The sequence below is a fragment of the Ciona intestinalis genome, unplaced genomic scaffold (genome assembly GCF_000224145.3).
Source record: "Ciona intestinalis unplaced genomic scaffold, KH HT001155.1, whole genome shotgun sequence".
Taxonomy (NCBI): Eukaryota; Metazoa; Chordata; class Ascidiacea; order Phlebobranchia; family Cionidae; genus Ciona; species Ciona intestinalis.
Window position 1 is genome coordinate 1 of NW_004191476.1, and position 14,379 is coordinate 14,379.

The following is a 14,379-nucleotide window of genomic DNA, read 5'->3' on the forward strand; positions in this document are numbered from 1 at the left end:
ATCATGAATTTTGTTTCAACCACCACGCATGGCCGGGCAACAGATTTTATTTACTAATCATAATGTTGTTTGTGACGTTATAAAGTTCCTGCTTCTGTTACGAAATAGACGCCGCGTGTGACGTCAAAGACGATGATATTGTGGCAATATATTTGGTATTGTGACGTAATAATGGTGTTTGTTTGAAACAATAGAAGATAAATTATCCGCGGTTTCTATGAGTTTGTGACGAAACAATGCCGTTTGTTTGAATCGATTGTCTGTGATAAACAATCCTCTGTTCGGTCACACTACACTGTGACGAAACAATGGATTAAAAATTTTATAGCATTGTTATGTCACAAACCAGCAGGAAAGATTGTAGAATTTAGTCGCGAGGTGTTATTATGATGTCACAATGAGCCACGTGTTAGTTCAGTGACGCAACAATAGATATGTGACGTAATAATGCCGGTTGTGGTTCACCAAGTTAAACTTTCGATTCCCGGTTGTCATTATGACGAAACAGACAGGTTGTGGTCGAATAAACGTCGTGTGTGACGTCACAATCGACCTCTTTGTTACGAAACAATACTTGGAAGAAAAATTTAATTGTTTGAAAGTTTTCTAGAATATTTTAGACAAACAGTCATCGTTTTGAAGATAATTAAATATTCTGTTTATATTGTTGAACTCAAGTGGAGAAGACGGAACGCTCGAACGACGCGATTTATTGCTTGGCGAACAAACAAACCGCCATCGACGCGATCGTTGATTTATCGCGTTCTACAGCGACCATGTTTTCCTTTTAAGAATAAACCGCGACCATATAGAGGTAGCTGTCCTTGTGTGACGTAACAGAGCCTATTATTTTCTAATTAATCACATCCGAAATTAACGGTCGCGATAAAGGCGCATGTTTATTCTAGAATACGAAGTCAGTGCGTTGAGCGTTCGAGAACAGAGAGATAGCGACGCTTTATCTGTTTCAATGGTTCTCGATATTAATTATGACGGAGACACCTGGTATTGTGACGTCATCACACGGTTGCCATGACGACGAGGATAAACAGGAAGTTAAGGACGGTTCGATTATGACATCATATAAGGACGACATCTGCTTGTCACGTCATAATGAAGATTCAAGAAACATGGAATTGTTCGAAACAGCGACGATCGCGAAACAAAGTATGACGTCACAATCTACTGTTATGTCACCGGATATGACGGAATATACGCAAAGTGACGTCAACACTGGGTCTGATTGTGACGAAAGCGTTCTATCCGTGACGTCATCAACAAACGCGGTACCAGCGATTCAAGAATCCGGTAAGAATCGATGCGGACGCTTTTAACAATAGGTTTATCGACTTTAAGTCACGTGGGACAGATACATTGTTTGCTAACAATGTGTGTTCTAGAAAATTATTTTGTTTTGTGGCAATTGTTACGTCATAATCGCCACAGTAAGCGTTAATTGTCATTATAACACCCTTTAATTAATTTAACTCTTGTAGGGTGGGGTAAGATGGGCCGTGTTGTCATTCTCTTGCATCATCACATTTGGTAGTAAACAAAGAATATTTTGAACTATATTACCGTATCTTCGCGACTGTAAAATGGCGTTGTTAATTGTTTAAATATTTCAGGTAATATGGAACTAAGGTGCTTACGGTGTCCCATCTTACCCCACAGTACTATATGATAAATTCGTGAAAATGGTCCTGATCTAAAGTGCTCGTGAAGTTGAACGATTCTCGTAACCAAATAACCGTCAAGATCAAGTGTTATGAAAAATAAAATCCATAAATCAAGTCCCAACCAATAGTTTATGTCAAGTCCAACCAATAGACGTCTTCCACCTAAACTGGCATTATCAATCTCTTCTTCGAGTGTGTTTTCAAATATGTTTAAAAATGATTTATTTTATTTGTCTGATGCTGGTTATTGTCAAACTATATCTTTGTACGTCATTAGTTCCACTCAAGATTTTGTTTGTTACATTTTTCATAACACTTGATCGTGGTTGTTATTTGGTTACCAGAATCGTCCAACTTCATGCGCATTTTAGATCAGGACCATTTTCATGGAGCCTTTATATAGTACTGTGGGGTGAGATGGGATACCGTTAGCACATAACGTGATCTGTTATAATGCAACGAAAATCGTCTCTTATTCCAATATAATCAAGCATTGTTACGTACCACGTGATCGTCACAATTAGCGTTGTCATCTGTTAATGACATCACAATGATAAGCAAACGAAATAATCAATCGTTACCATTTGTCACAATACCCATTGTTTCGCAGCAATCACTTCGAACGTCGACGTTCATTCTTCAAGTTGTGAGGTTCTAGAAAGTGACGTTATTGAAAGTGACGTCATAGAACGTGACGTAATAAGCTCAGGAGTGATGTCACAGTCAGTTTATTGTGGAAACGGATTGGAATCGCGTTCCATTGTCTCGGAACAATTATCGGCGGAATCGAAGCCTACGTCAGCGCTGTCCCTACGTCATATCCTGTCATCCAGCCCATCACAGCAATCCAATGATGACGTATCGGTTGCTAATGGCAACCTAGTGACGTCATCAAGGTCGCTAGGAACGAACAGATGGCAGAATGCGGTAATAATGGTCATTGTTGTGTTGATTGTCTACATACAATGGGGTGGGGGGAGATTGGACACTTTTTCATTCTATTTGGTATGTTATGGTGAATTATAAAACCGTATCCTTACGAGTCCGATAGACCGTAATTGTTTAAAACACGATCAGGATATTTAAATATTATGTTCTAAAGATGTCCCGTCTTCCCCATCCTACAAAATATAATTTATGTTGTTTCTATAAATAGTAGGTTATATTATTTCTATAGGTACGAATGCTGGCAACCAATCATAGATCACCACGTGTCTATGAAGACCTCACCAAACCGGATGTTGCGACAATCAAACAAATGAACACGTGAGTGTGTATTGTGACGTCACTATACATAAAGATTAACATTTAAAAACAAATCTCGATGTACAGTCAGGAGTATTTTAGCTGAACGATGAAACATTATATAGTTGTGAACATTCTTTAAATTCTTTCACTTCAACGTAATTTCAAATGAGCAGAAAAATTTTCAAACGCCGTGACGTCATGAAAAGTTTGGCCATCCCCGGTGGGGGAACTCCCGCCCCTCGGAGAAATCAAATCAACCCGATGACGTCATCTCGTCCTATGACGTCACAATCCAGCACTTTCCAATCACCGTTTACGAGCCCAAGTATTTCTTCGAATCGAAAATTCCCGGAAGTGACGAAAGAAGATATTATGTTAGATCATAAGTGAGTGAACTTAACCACTGATGTATTTTGTATAAGTTTATGATTTATTAACAATGACAGTCTGACGCCGTGTGGCAGTGGTTAGCACAGACTAGGGGTTCAAAGCTAGATGCTGCTACCATTGTGGGCGTATGTGTTCTTGGGCAAGATACTCAACGGCAATTGCTCCAACCCAGTGGTCAATAATGAGTTGTCCAAATTATCAGCCATACATTAAACAAAATGAAAAAATCCTCCCTAATAATCACCCACAAAGTAACATACATGGTAACTCGTAAGCTGACACGAGGTGTTAAAGCCGTATGATAACCACTGTCGTTTTCCGACCACGCGAGGATAAAGTAAGTTTCATTCATTCAAGTTCCTCTTCTATTATTTCCATCCAGATTCGGGTTTCTGTTCCGTGGTATTTTATTTCCAACTTTGTTCAACCGATTTCACCCAAAATCGCTTGAAAGTTTGTACAACAGATATTTCTACACGGAGAAGCGGAGGTTACAAATAGCGGTGACGACGATCGCTATTCTAATAAAGGTGTGTTCGATTGTTTGTGAGATCATAATATACTAATATGACGTCATAGATAACAATATTTTAATTAAATTCGCAAACTTTTTCATCACACCTTAATTTGTTTTAATATAACAAGACTTTTAAAGGGTTTGGCAACCACAGCAGCTGTTGACGTTTTTCCACAATTGACGGCTATTTCCTTCTCTTCGTTGTTTTAATTAAGTTGATCTTCGCTATCTTAGAGATTAGGAAATCTTTTACGTCATATGTGATCACAATATATTATTGTGGCGTCATAGATACTTATGTTTGTGGTGCATGGAGTCGGTTCTACTATGACGTTGACAATCGGGTTAATCAACGGGATTTCTCTTCTTTGTCATTTTTCGATTCTTATCGCGGTGCTGTTTATGACGTCACGGGAAAACAAGAAATCGTATCTCTATCTCAGGTATTGTGACGTCATGTATAGTGGGTTGGGGTAAAATGGGACACGTTTTCATTCTATTTTTTTCGTTGTTACTTGTTAAAAACACAGTTAAAAGTATGGTATATTATGTGAATATAACAATATCTATCTTCTTACCCCACAGTATTATATATCGTCATTAAAGTGATTGTTACAGAATAATCGGTGTATTATCATGGACATGCATGACTGCTTACGACCAAGCGATCATATATACGTCATCAACTTTCCAAAGATCACGTGTGTCTCATCTAAGCGACGGGACGACTTTTCTATTGTTTATTATCTTTGTGACGTATACAATGTTGCCGTTGCCGCTTCACTGGGTATGACGTCATAATGCTATGTTTGTTTACTACGTCATGTAGTTTTTTATCTATAGCGTGTTTTAACGACGGTCGTTTTGTTGTTCATTTTTTCTTTTCGTTGTTTTTAATATTTTCATCTTCGTATTCGAGAATAAAGAAAAACATTATTTTATATTACGTCATAATGTACATTGTTTATCAACAGTCGATGACTTGTACCATTGTTTCGTCACTTTCCAATCTACTCGGTCGGGGAATCACCTTGAATGTGACTGGTGGGAATCCCTCTGATGACGTCATTGGTTACCACGTCACTGCCGTCGTAATGTTGGTTTTATGCGTCCACGTGGTGGGGCTATGGATCAGTTTTTTGATTGACAGGTCAAGGAGAGGAACATTTATCGAAACGAGAGAATGTATAAAGACGAGAATTAAACTTGAAAAAGAAAATCATAACCAGGTGACGTCATTGTATATTGAATATGCGGCCCTGGGCAAGGGGTTATGGGTTCAAGGCTCGACTCTGCTGCCATTGTGTGAATGTAACTTACTTTATCCTCGCGTGGCCGGAAAACGACAGTCGTTATAACACGGGTTTAACACCTCGTGCCAGCTTACGAGTTACCATGTATGTTACTTTGTGGGTGATTGTTTTTTTTATTTTTTTTGTGTGTATATGTGCAATTGGCAAGACACTTAACAGCAATTAATTGCTTCAACCCAGTGGTCACTAATGGATTGTCTAAATTATCAGCCATACAGAAAAACAGTCACTCGCAAAGTTACATACGTGGTAACTCGTAAACGGGCACAAGGTGTATGAAACAGAACACCCGTGTTATAACGACTATCGTTGCCCGCCATGCGCGGATAAAAAAGTTACATACGTGGTAACTCGTAAGCTGGCACGAGGTGTATGAAACAGAACACCCGTGTTATAACAACTATCGGTACCCCGCCATAAGATTAAATAACGAAGACGTCATAATCGAATTACATATGTCATAAACAGGAACGATTGATATTATCCGTCATACCACGCTTCATTGCGCTACAAATGATCAATGATATCTCGAACACGATTGGTCCGTTTGAATTCATACCAAAAGTTGGCGGGATATCAAGATCGAAAAATCCGATTTATGTTCAAAAGTACAACAATGTCAGGTATGTGACGTCACTATGATGTATTGTTTTATAGCGATGGTACAATGTTACCCCACGCACCTAAGTGACACAGTGGTAAGTACATCTATATAGCAGTTATTTTTAGGTGGTGGGGGGCCATTTACCCACTGCAGATACGTAGCCCATACATACACTACTACCGACATTCACCTTATTACAGCATACACCCAACATCTACCTTTTCCAAAATATCCCTAATAATCTCATCTTACCCCAATAATCCATCTTACCCCGACGTTCTATCTTATCCCAATGTACCATCTTGCCCCAATGTACTATCTTACCCCAAATGTTCCATCTTACCCCAAATGTTCCATCTTACCCCAATGTTCCATCTTACCCCAATGTTTAATCTTACCCCAATATACCATCTTACCGCAAATGTTCCGTATTACCTCAATGTACCATCTTACCCCCAATGTACCATCTTACCCCAGCATATTATACGCTGACGTCAAAGGATTTACGAAACTATCTACCCTTATGACGTCACAAGAGCTTGTCGCTACTCTGAACGAATTGTTCGCGAGGTTCGACGGGTAAGTCCCGAAACTAAGAATCTTTGTTGTAATGTATCTAACATGTTTATACTTATTGCGTAACGGGGTGCCGATAGTCGTTATAACACGGGTGTTCTGTTTCATACACCTCGTGCCAGCTTACAAGTTACCATGTATGTAACTTATTTATCCTCGCATGGCAGGCAACAACAGTCGTTATAACACGGGTGTTCTGTTTCATACACCTCGTGCCCGCTTACAAGTTACCACGTATGTAACTTATTTATCCTCGCATGGTGGGGCAACGACAATCGTTATAACACTGATGTTCTGTTTCATACACCTCGTGCCTGCTTACAAGTTACCATGTATGTAACTTATTTATCCTCGCATAGCGAGGCAACAACAGTCGTTATAACACGGGTGTTCTTTTTTATACACCTCGTGCCCGCTTACAAGTTACCACGTATGTAACTTTGTGTGTGTTTGAACCATTAAACTATGGTACGCTAATATAATATAAGAAATGTTTTAAAACTTGATGACGCAATGATGACATCACAGGTTAGCACAACGTCACAACTGCTTACGTATCAAGATCTTGGGTGATTGTTATTATTGTGTATCTGGCTTGCCCGAGCCACGCCCCGACCACGCCCACACTTGTGTGGAGCTAGCACTTGGTATGATTGACTCGATAAAGAAAGTGAGATCTTTGTATAAAAGGAAGCTGGACATGAGAATAGGTTTGTAATATAAACAAAAATGTGCGCTGAACAACACTTGGTGCAAATAACAGAATGAAAGAAGATGGGACACTGACTTCCACAGACCATTGTTAATTGTTTAAAATACGATTACGATGTTTGGGTGTTATGTGTTAACGATGTCCCGTCTCCCCCCAACCTACTATATTTGTTTGTGCTTTTTTGGGTAATGAGTCAACTCTGGCCTAAATCCCAGGTCCCATGGCATGCCTCACTGTAGGACCTCACCCGTATAGAATAAAATGTGCATATACAATGTTGGGATAATGAGCCAACTCTGGTCTAAATCCCAGGTCCCATGGCATGCCTCACTGTAGGACCTCACCCATATAGAATAAAATGTGCATATTTCGGATAACACTTCTATATTCCCGTAGGAATACACACGGGATCAGTACTATGCGGAGTTATAGGACATCATAAATGGCAGTTTGACGTTTGGTCGGCCGACGTGGATATCGCTAACAACATGGAAGCCGGCGGGATACCTGGTCGCGTTCACATATCGGAAGCCACTTATAAATGTTTGGGAAACGATTATGAGGTAAAACTAATTATTGTGACTTCATATATAGTAATAATAAAGAATACGTATTGAATGGGAACGTAGTTGTAATTTGATATATAATTAATTGGGCACGTGAACAATACGAATTTAGCTGTTATAAATGGCCACGTAATTAAAAATCACAATCCTCCACAAAGTTACATATGCGGTAAGTCGTAAGCGGGCATGAGGTGTATGAAACAGAACACCAATGTTATAACAACTGTCGTTGCCCCGCCATGCGAGGATAAATAAGTTACATACATGGTAACTTGTAAGCGGGCACAAGGTGTATGAAACAGAACACCAATGTTATAACGACTGTCGTTTCCCCGCCATGCAAGGATAAATAAGTTACATACGTGGTAACTTGTAAGCGGGCACAAGGTGTATGAAACAGAACACCAATGTTATAACAACTGTCGTTGCCCCGCCATGCGAGGATAAATAAGTTACATTCGCAGCAACTACAATTAGGTCTTATATCGGGCACGTGGGTGACAATTGGTTGCTATAAATGGGCACGTAATTATCTGTAGGTGGAACCAGGAGGAGGCGGATCTAGAAGCCAGTACCTAAAGGAACACAACATTAAAACTTACTTAATAATTGATCAAAGAAACAGAAGATTGAATTTAAACGGGGATCGCAAATGTTTTCTTTCTATTTCGAATGAGGTTGGTTGTTTCAAGCCACTAATTAACTGTAATGGATTCTATGAATCTAGACCTGATCTAAACATACGATTAAGATTATTTTGTCATAATGGGTTCATTATTTTTACAGTCGACATCACAATCCCCAACAAATCGATCATTATTACATCACAGTGGTGAAACATCAACCATTACAACTGAAAATGGTATAATATTAATCAAATGTTGTTAATCTTAATTTGCACTGCTTCGTATGTAAGGTGTAATGGTGGCGCCTTTTTCATCCAAAACCTAATTTTTTCTTTTTTATCATTTTTTTCTTCTTTTTATAGCGTGTTTTAACAACTGTTGTTTTACCGTTACTACCCGTCTTTTCGCTTTTGTAAACTCTCCTGTTCTTCGTTATTTTGTACGAAGAGACGAAATAAATTTTATTATTTTGCTCATTTTCTATTTTTAAATTAATTTCTTTCCAGATTCTTTACAAACGAACCCCAAATTTCTGCGTCGCGTGCGGAAACATATTGCTGCCAAAAAACGGGATAAATTGATCAAAATTTCAAAAGATGAAAAAGTTGAAACTGTTTCAAGTAAGATTAGATAATTTGGGTTGTCATAATAAACAAAAAAGTATAAAAGGTGACCCAACTAAATTACCATACCAAAACATAACTATTAATCTTCCATATTTACTAAAATACAAACATTTTGATATATATTTATATATTTATAAAGGTTTTGCAGATTTTGTAGAAAATAAAAAAAAAACATGAAAACAACTGCAATGTTTCATAAATAGAACAATGTTAGTGCGGTATATATTTGTTAAATTAAAAAAAAGATTTTTTTGAATATGTTTATCCACAATTATTCTAGAAAAATCTCCAAGTAGTATTGATGATGTCACAATGTGCTCAACAAATGACATTTTCGACGTCGGATCCTCAAGGGAGGCATGGGGTGGGCGTGTTGGGGAGTCATGTGGGCGTGGCGATGTGAGAAGTGGGCGTGGCGAGCCTAAGAGACGAAGATTAACAGAATCTGGGTGGAGACCGGAACTCCCGTTTGAAAATATCCTGAGAAGTCCGAACATCGGGGCGAGGAAGAATAATGTAAGTTGTGACATCATATATATTGTGACTGTTGAAACATTTGTGGATGTTGTGGCTCCGTGGTTGGAGCACTTACATTGTAACTGAAGCATTATGGAGGCTCATTGTTGCTACCGTTGTGGGCGCATGTATCCTTGGGCAAGACACTTGACAGTAGTTGCTCCAATCCAGTGGCCACTAATGGGTTGTCTAAAATTGTCAGCCACACATAAAAACAATCACTCAAAAAGTTACATACTTGGTAACTTGTAAGCAGGTAGAAGGTGTGTGAAACATGTTGTAACTTTCTTGACTGTACTGTAAGGTGAAGTAAATCCTCTAAGGTAAAACTACAACCCCCCCCCCAGGTGTACCAAGCCACCAAGAGCGTCACTTCACTATCGTTGCTACCTCGTAACTTAGCAATGTCCGTGTCACGGAGATCCGATTACGATGAAATAAACGCTCGTCTTGAACGAGATATTTCCAACAGCACATTTGACCACTTGGGGGAGACAAACATTAACCGTGAGCAAAAATATTTTAAAATAACGTTTTTCAAAAATCTTGACAGTGTTTATTTGGCAGTGCCAAAATATTTTTAAAATAACTTTACATTTACTATGTACAGCCCCATATACCCATGTTAAGTTCCTACTCGACAGTTTGCCCAATTTACTCTCGTGCGGGTTTGAGTTTTAATGCAAATTAATCTTGGAAAGTATATTTAAAATTGTCAAAAAAATTAATAAAGTTGTATCAAATTTAAAAAAGTCAATATTTAAAAGTAAATGCAGAGCAAGCTGCGAAAACTTCTCCAAGCCATTTAATGAATAGTGAATATATACTCTACGAAAAACCAAAGTCTTGATTTAAATTTTAAACTTTAAAAACTAAGTAAAACCTTAGGAATTTTAACCTTTAGAAATCTGACAGAAAATAAAAATAATAAAAGCCACCCCTTCACAGGGTTAATTATTTATCACTCGTTATTTTTAATTTAGATTTCAACTTTAAATAATTTTAAGCTTGTCGGTAAACTGTTAGAAATGTGATAATCCTTGGAAATTTGGTAGGAAATTACCATGTTTAAATTCACTTCAACAGGGGTGAGCATTTATTACACGGACCCCAACCTTGAACGACGGTACTCCATGTTACGCGACGATCTGTTCAAATCCAACCTCATACTTGCTGTTGTCATAATGAGTATTCTACTTATTCTACAATTCATTATCCCCCCACCAAGGTAAGCATGGTGTATTGTTATAATAAATAATATGCATTGTTTCTATATGGGTGAGGTCTTATGGCAAGACAGACCATGGGACTTGGGAATTAGCCAGGGTTGGTTCATTACCCTAAAGCTACATGGTTATGAACACACAAATTTTGTATGTGTTTCTGACACAGTGGTCAGAGCCCTAGCTTCGTAGCTAGAGGGTACTTGGTTCGAGGCTCGACTCTGCCACCGTAAACAGGCTTGAAGAAACAGAACCCCAAAGTTATAATAATAAATAGGTTACCTTAATACATTTAATCTAAATAAATTCACATTATTTGATTGGCCAATATTTTCTTCCAAGTTTGACCCAGCCAATCATCATCCTCGTATTGTTCCTCGTGGTAACCATGTGTATCGTCATGGTAACGGTTGCCGAGGAATACGTGTCACTTCCTGCTTTCGTTCAAACACTAAGTTGTCATATACAAGAAACACAATTTGCTCGTTACATCATAATGTGTATTGTCTTCATTCTAAACATCCTTGCTGCTATTATTAATATGGTGAGTAGGATGTAACAATTGACTATTGTGATGTCACAGAATTTTTTTTTCGAATTACATCTTATTTTCTTTATCTTAAGCACAACAGGGTATGAGAATTTCTACTGGTTTAGTTTTGATTTTACACTTTTACTCCAGCAGTTTTCACCCTAATTCCTTTCTCCTGTTATTTTAATTAATATGATCCTCGATATTGTATTTGAACAGATAATATAAACTGCATTATATTCCTGTAGATCAACTTTTACAGATTATTAAGTTTTCCCTAATTGAGACAATGGGTCAAAAAGATTTATGTTATGTGACATTTTGTATTATTAGGTCGAACTGTAATGTTCGGATATGTAGTACTTCCATAAACATATATAAATACAGTTTGATGAAATGTTAGTTTGAATTTTTAGATAAATGGGGGTAAAAACATCATTTAAATTAAATTAATGTTAATTTTTTTATTAAAAAATTAGTTCTTGGTAAACACAATATGACTGGTACAAATACCAATAGAAAAACAGAATAATTTATATTATTTCACCCCCAGTTATCGTGTGGTTGGGTTCAAAGTTCACCTGAACATTACTTCGTCAAAGATTTCGTTTGCAATCAAACTAGTGATGTCATCAACACATCATCAATGACCTCATCGATGACATCATCAGCTATATATTACAACTTGCCGGGCAATTCAGCGTGTTTATATCCCTCGGTGAGTTGTAAAAAAACCTAAAACTGTGAAAGTTGTGTTATGTAAGTTAAAGCCATGACTGGCTCACTGATTGGGTGTTTGATTGTAACTGAAGGGTACCAGGTTCAATGCCCGATGCTTTGATGCCATTGTGGGTAAGATTCTAAGGATTGTGTAATGAGATTTATACCAGCCATACCGTCTAGTGCTGAGAGGTTATGGGTTCCAGGCTCGATGCTGCTACCATTGTGGCCGTATGTGTCCTTGAGCAAGACACTTAACGGCAATTGCTCCAACCCAGTGGTCACTAATGAGTTGTCCAAATTATCATCTATACATAAAAAAACAATCACCTACAAATTTACATACATGGTAACTTGGGCCAAAGCCATTTCTGTTTTCAGGAGTTTGACTGTGGGCGCATTCTAATATAACCTAATGTGGAAACTATAACCTAGAAATATGAATATTATCTAAGTCTTGCCGAATATCAGACAAAACGTCAGAAATCCACTACAGATTATTTACATTATATCTGGTAGCAGTAGTTAAACAATATAACCTAAATAATCAAGATTATATTTATTCCAGTTTTTTTACATGAATGGTATGCTATCCATGCTCACTTGCGCTGTCTTCTTGAGAGTTCACAATATTGGGAAACTGTTACCTTTGTTCATTGTTTGTCTCGCTTACACAATAATCACCATTGTTACGTATCAATATGTATTTGTGGATTACGCCACTAGGGCGGCGCTAGAAGCTAACCCGTGCGGGTAAGTACATTATGTACATAGATATCATACATAAGGTAATAGAGATCAAATTATTGTAACTCTGTGGGTGAATGTGTTTTTTAATTCGAATTTTTTTAGTTTTTTTTTGTGGTTGATTATTTCTAAAATTTGATTATTTCAAAAATTTTCTTAGTTAAAAATAATTTATGTACAGTTTAATAAGTGATATATTGTTGAAAAGTTATAAAATATCTGTTTTTTTATAAAATTAGGTGAGCTGCAAATAGAACCAGTGGTTCCAAGTGTAATGTCGGTTAAACAATTTTAGAAATGCTGAGATAATACACGGAGTTGTTAGCCTACACATATACCCGCTTGTTTAAAACAGTCAAAAAACATTTGTTTAAACAAATAAATGCAGCAGTTTAAAATAAGTTCGAATAAAATCCATTGCATTTTAAAATATTTTGAATTTTAAACATGGGGTTGTAACATTACAGGACAAGCAACACGTGGGTTGACGTTGCCACCAACTTGACTGTGTTGTTTTTATTCGCTGGTGTACTTTATTATCAAGGCAGACGTGTCGAATATACAACTAAACTCGATTTCCTGAGAAAACTACAGGTTTGGTTGGGTTTTATATCTGGATAGATGGTATGTTACTCTATGTATGAATATAACTTATTTATTCTTTCATGGCGGGGCAACGACAGTCGTTATAACACGGGTGTTCTGTTCCATACACCTTGTACTTGCTTACGAGTTACCACGTTTGTAACTTGTTTATCCTTGCATGGCGGGGCAACGACAGTTGTTGTAACAAAGGTGTTTTGTTTCCTTCACCTCGTGCCCGCTTACAAGTTACCACGTATGTAACTTATTTATCCTTGCATGGCGGGGCAATGACAGTTGTTGTAACACGGGTGTTCTGTTTCATACACTTTGTGCCCGCTTACGAGTTACCACGTTTGTAACTTGTTTATCCTTGCATGGCGGGGCAACGACAGTTGTTGTAACAAAGGTGTTTTGTTTCCTTCACCTCGAGCCCGCTTACAAGTTACCACGTATGTAACTTATTTATTCTTTCATGGTGGGGCAACGACAGTCATTATAACACGGGTGTTCTGTTTCATACACTTTGTGCCCGCTTACGAGTTACCACGTATGTAACTTATTTATCCTCGCATGGCGGGGCAATGACAGTTGTTGTAACATGGGTGTTCTGTTTCATACACCTTGTGCCCGCTTACAAGTTACCACGTATGTAGCTTTGTAGGTGATTGTTTTTCTCTATGACTGACAGTGACAACCCATTAGTGATCACTTGGGGTTGGAGCAACTGCCGTTAACTTAAGTGTCTTGCCCAAGGATGCACCCACAATAGCAGCAACAACGAGCCTCAAATGTTATGTTTATATGATATCTATGTCACAGGCGATGGAGGAGGTAAATGGTATGCAGAACTTACAAAGTCATAATTACCAATTATTGCGCAATATCCTCCCAGAACATGTCGCGCAACATTATCTTGGACAAACAAAGAATCATGAGGTAACAATAATAATTGTGATAAAATATATGTCAGAACAAAATGTTTTTAAGATGATTAAAAATCCCATGCTTTATTTGAAACTTTTCCCTAAGTTGTTTTTACCCATATCGTGTTTTAACGACAATCCTTTTGCTGCTAATTTCATTCTCTTTGTTGTTCTGTTTAGTTTGATCTTCGCCATCGTAACTAAATAGAATTCATTCAATCAAGTTTGCTTAAAAAATCTAAAAATAGTTCTGTTATTTCTATAGGAATATACTCG

General features: G+C 37.7%; 1 protein-coding gene across 2 annotated transcripts in view; it reads left to right on the plus strand.

The window, feature by feature from the left end:
- The first annotated feature begins 605 nt into the window (after nucleotides 1-605).
- LOC100181005 (adenylate cyclase type 8-like) overlaps nucleotides 606-14,379 on the plus strand; it is a 17,075-nt gene continuing 3,301 nt past the window's right edge. The window contains exons 1-24 of one of the 2 annotated variants that reach the window (XM_026840230.1): nucleotides 606-814; nucleotides 909-1,308; nucleotides 2,290-2,606; nucleotides 2,857-2,945; nucleotides 3,101-3,313; nucleotides 3,700-3,847; nucleotides 4,126-4,277; nucleotides 4,453-4,621; nucleotides 4,809-5,063; nucleotides 5,616-5,770; nucleotides 6,229-6,330; nucleotides 6,856-7,037; nucleotides 7,436-7,602; nucleotides 8,145-8,282; nucleotides 8,392-8,467; nucleotides 8,738-8,851; nucleotides 9,138-9,373; nucleotides 9,721-9,880; nucleotides 10,460-10,601; nucleotides 10,939-11,140; nucleotides 11,682-11,846; nucleotides 12,417-12,601; nucleotides 13,063-13,189; nucleotides 14,000-14,116. In XM_026840230.1, coding sequence (XP_026696031.1) covers nucleotides 990-1,308; nucleotides 2,290-2,606; nucleotides 2,857-2,945; nucleotides 3,101-3,313; nucleotides 3,700-3,847; nucleotides 4,126-4,277; nucleotides 4,453-4,621; nucleotides 4,809-5,063; nucleotides 5,616-5,770; nucleotides 6,229-6,330; nucleotides 6,856-7,037; nucleotides 7,436-7,602; nucleotides 8,145-8,282; nucleotides 8,392-8,467; nucleotides 8,738-8,851; nucleotides 9,138-9,373; nucleotides 9,721-9,880; nucleotides 10,460-10,601; nucleotides 10,939-11,140; nucleotides 11,682-11,846; nucleotides 12,417-12,601; nucleotides 13,063-13,189; nucleotides 14,000-14,116 — 3,930 coding nt within the window. In that variant the 5' untranslated portion in view covers nucleotides 606-814; nucleotides 909-989. The remainder of the gene's footprint in view (nucleotides 815-908; nucleotides 1,309-2,289; nucleotides 2,607-2,856; nucleotides 2,946-3,100; nucleotides 3,314-3,699; nucleotides 3,848-4,125; nucleotides 4,278-4,452; nucleotides 4,622-4,808; nucleotides 5,064-5,615; nucleotides 5,771-6,228; nucleotides 6,331-6,855; nucleotides 7,038-7,435; nucleotides 7,603-8,144; nucleotides 8,283-8,391; nucleotides 8,468-8,737; nucleotides 8,852-9,137; nucleotides 9,374-9,720; nucleotides 9,881-10,459; nucleotides 10,602-10,938; nucleotides 11,141-11,681; nucleotides 11,847-12,416; nucleotides 12,602-13,062; nucleotides 13,190-13,999; nucleotides 14,117-14,379) is intronic. The other variant, XM_026840231.1, reaches the window with a different exon arrangement.